Raw genomic sequence first — 2,716 nt, forward strand, 5'->3', positions numbered from 1 at the left:
ATATCGTTTAGTGACAATCCAGAGGTAGTACGGCTCGAACCATTAAAGACTACTCTTAATTTAGTAGTAAGACTGGTTTCTCGTATTACACCGTGATGAGGCAAATAGTATACTTGAGGGGGGTCATACTTTTGATCAGAAACAATGCACATATGCTGGAGTTGATTATACTCGTTCATAAAATCGAAGTAAGTACGTTTATATGCGGGATCGTTTTCAAATGTCTTCTTCATCCTAGATATTAACCGAAGAGCCTTAATCTTTGAATTTCCCAGCTGATTCACTGAATCTTTAGAAGGTAATCTTACAATGTAGCGACTATTCTCATCTCTAGAATGAGTAGATTGAAAATGATCCTCACATGCTTGATGTTCGGTTGAAAGCAGAGATCTTGACGAGCAAGGAATGTCCTCTAGTTCCCAAAAACGACTTAAGACCTCAAGTAATTCTCTGTCAAAGGAAACGTGGTAGCTTTGCGACACAACAGGAGTTGGCTGGAAGCCACATGGAGCAGATGACGACAAATTAGGATTTGGCTGAAAGCCACACGGACCAGAAATGATCCATCCAAAAATAGTACGCTGAGCTGTCGGTGAGTTAATAACTCCTTTGACTAAACCGTCCTGTATAATGTGACCATAGAAATCAGAACCAATAATTATGTCAATAGCGCCAGGTAATGAGAATTCAGGATCTGCCAATTCGAGCTCCGCAAGGTGTGGCCATACAGTAGTAGTTATCTTTGCAGAAGGCAAAGGGGTAGTGAGCTTTGGCAGGATGTGAGCTGTAATGCTACAAGTAGATTGTGAATCATGTAATGATTGCAAGGTAAACGAAGTAAGACCCTTTGTTTTATTCGTCTGTTCACCTCCTACTCCAACGAGAGGAATAGCAGTCATCTTTCTAGGAATTCGCATCAGCTGAACTACACGTTCCCTTATAAGAGATATCTCAGAGCCTTGATCAATTAAGACTCTCACCTTACGCTTTTCACCTCTATCGTTCAAGAGATTGACACGAGCTGTTGCGAGGAGAACTTCTGATGGAGAGAATTGAGCTCCAAGTGCAGAATGCAATACGTTACTTTGTATTGGTTTAGTAGCTGATTCGGAATGATTTTCCGAATTCAGCGCATCAGGTTTATTAACTTTAGGCTTCATATCAGATTTATGAATGGTAGTATGGTGTTTATTTCCACATTTTATACAACGTCTCGTGATTTTACAAGTAGCTGCTCGATGAGGACCTAGACAATTGTAACATAACTTATGCTTTACAATCAGTGCTATGCGTTGAGGTACTGTTTTTTATTCATATTGCGAACATTTCGATGGATGATGATTTTCTGAACAGATACCACAAGTTTTTGAGTTAAAAGCCGGTTGATCCTTTAGTTTTCCTTGAAAATGAGCCTTCACTGGGATCTGGCGAGATTGTGCAGGACCTTTCGTGCCTCTTGATTTTTCGAACGCTTGCAAGGAAAGTAATCGAGTCATTAAAAACTCGGTGAATTGCTGCCATGTCGGAGGGTCCTTTGACGGGCCTAGATGATGTTCCCAAGCTTTAACAGAGTCGGAATCGAGTCTTTGAACCGCGATGAATACTAAGAAATCATCCCAAGATGCGACTGGTCGTTGTAAGGTTTCAAGCGTTCTGTAGATTTCCATAATGTTTGTGTACAATGTTTCCATCTCGGAGGCGGACTCTTTAGTCATTCGTTTTAAGTTAATTAGTGAAAACAATGCAGAGTTTACTAGAATCCTTTTGTTTTCGAAAAAAGCTATCAAAGCATCCCAGGCTTTCTGAATATTGTCAGATGTTAGCGCAGTGTTTTTTAAGAATTGAGCAGCTGATCCCGTTAGGCTAGTTTTCATATATTGTAGTTTTTCCACACAAGAAAGAGATGGGTTTGCAATAACAATTGAGTTAAACAGATCCTTGAATGACAGCCAATCTGCTGGTGAGCCGTTGAACTTGGGGATTTGAAGTCTTGGTAATCTTGCGTGATGAAGAAATGTAGGCATGCTTGAATTATGTGAATTTTATGACGTTAGTTGCGTTGTCGACGACCCGTGCAAGGATTGTTCTGATTCCATAAGTAAATTTATTCGTTCAATTGATTCTAAATACCGTTCCTGTGTACTTGAAAACACATTGTCAACAAAATAATCGAGATTATGCAGATATGATATGTCTTCTTGGCTTAATAGGTTCATACTTAAAATAATCGCATCGTGTATCACTGAAAATTTGCTCCACGATTCACGAAGGAATTCAAGACGCACTTGAATTCGCTGAGGCGATACGTTTTCTATCCCGTTTCTTATGAGTTGATCGTACGCGGTTACAATCTGTTCTCGTAGCAGAGCTTGTTGCTCTACTCGATTCTTCACATGACTCAGACGCATGGTGAATGATAAAATATATCAACGGAAAAAAAAGAGAAAGGAAAAAACGCAGATCCTTTACTCAAGGACAAAAAAATCGAACGGTATAAAATCAATTAATTCAGTGCGACGGTATGGCGCAACAATTATAAATTTTCGAACAACAAATCAGAGAATAGACATGAGCGACACAGAAGAATCAAAATTTCCGAAATCGATTGATTTCATTTAAAAAGGATAGACATATAACTCAAAGAACAGATAGATAAGAATGTATTATAGGAAGTTCGATATTCCAAATCACATAAATACACATATAGATATATCAT

The 2,716-nt window shown here is 38.9% G+C and overlaps 1 protein-coding gene across 1 annotated transcript; it reads right to left on the bottom strand.

Moving 5' to 3' along the window:
• Positions 1-40: 40 nt before the first annotated feature.
• LOC105567409 lies at positions 41-2,024 on the bottom strand (the record flags this gene model as incomplete). Its single annotated transcript, XM_012022276.1, has 2 exons — positions 1,358-2,024; positions 41-1,246 (listed from the first exon to the last, which is right to left on the bottom strand). Coding segments are annotated over exons 1-2 (1,873 nt in total), but the record flags the coding sequence as incomplete, so codon positions are not given.
• Between the last annotated feature and the right edge of the window lie 692 nt (positions 2,025-2,716).

This window comes from Vollenhovia emeryi, unplaced genomic scaffold, assembly GCF_000949405.1.
Source record: "Vollenhovia emeryi isolate VEMERY1.0 unplaced genomic scaffold, V.emery_V1.0 DF942880.1, whole genome shotgun sequence".
In the NCBI taxonomy this organism is placed as follows: Eukaryota; Metazoa; Arthropoda; class Insecta; order Hymenoptera; family Formicidae; genus Vollenhovia; species Vollenhovia emeryi.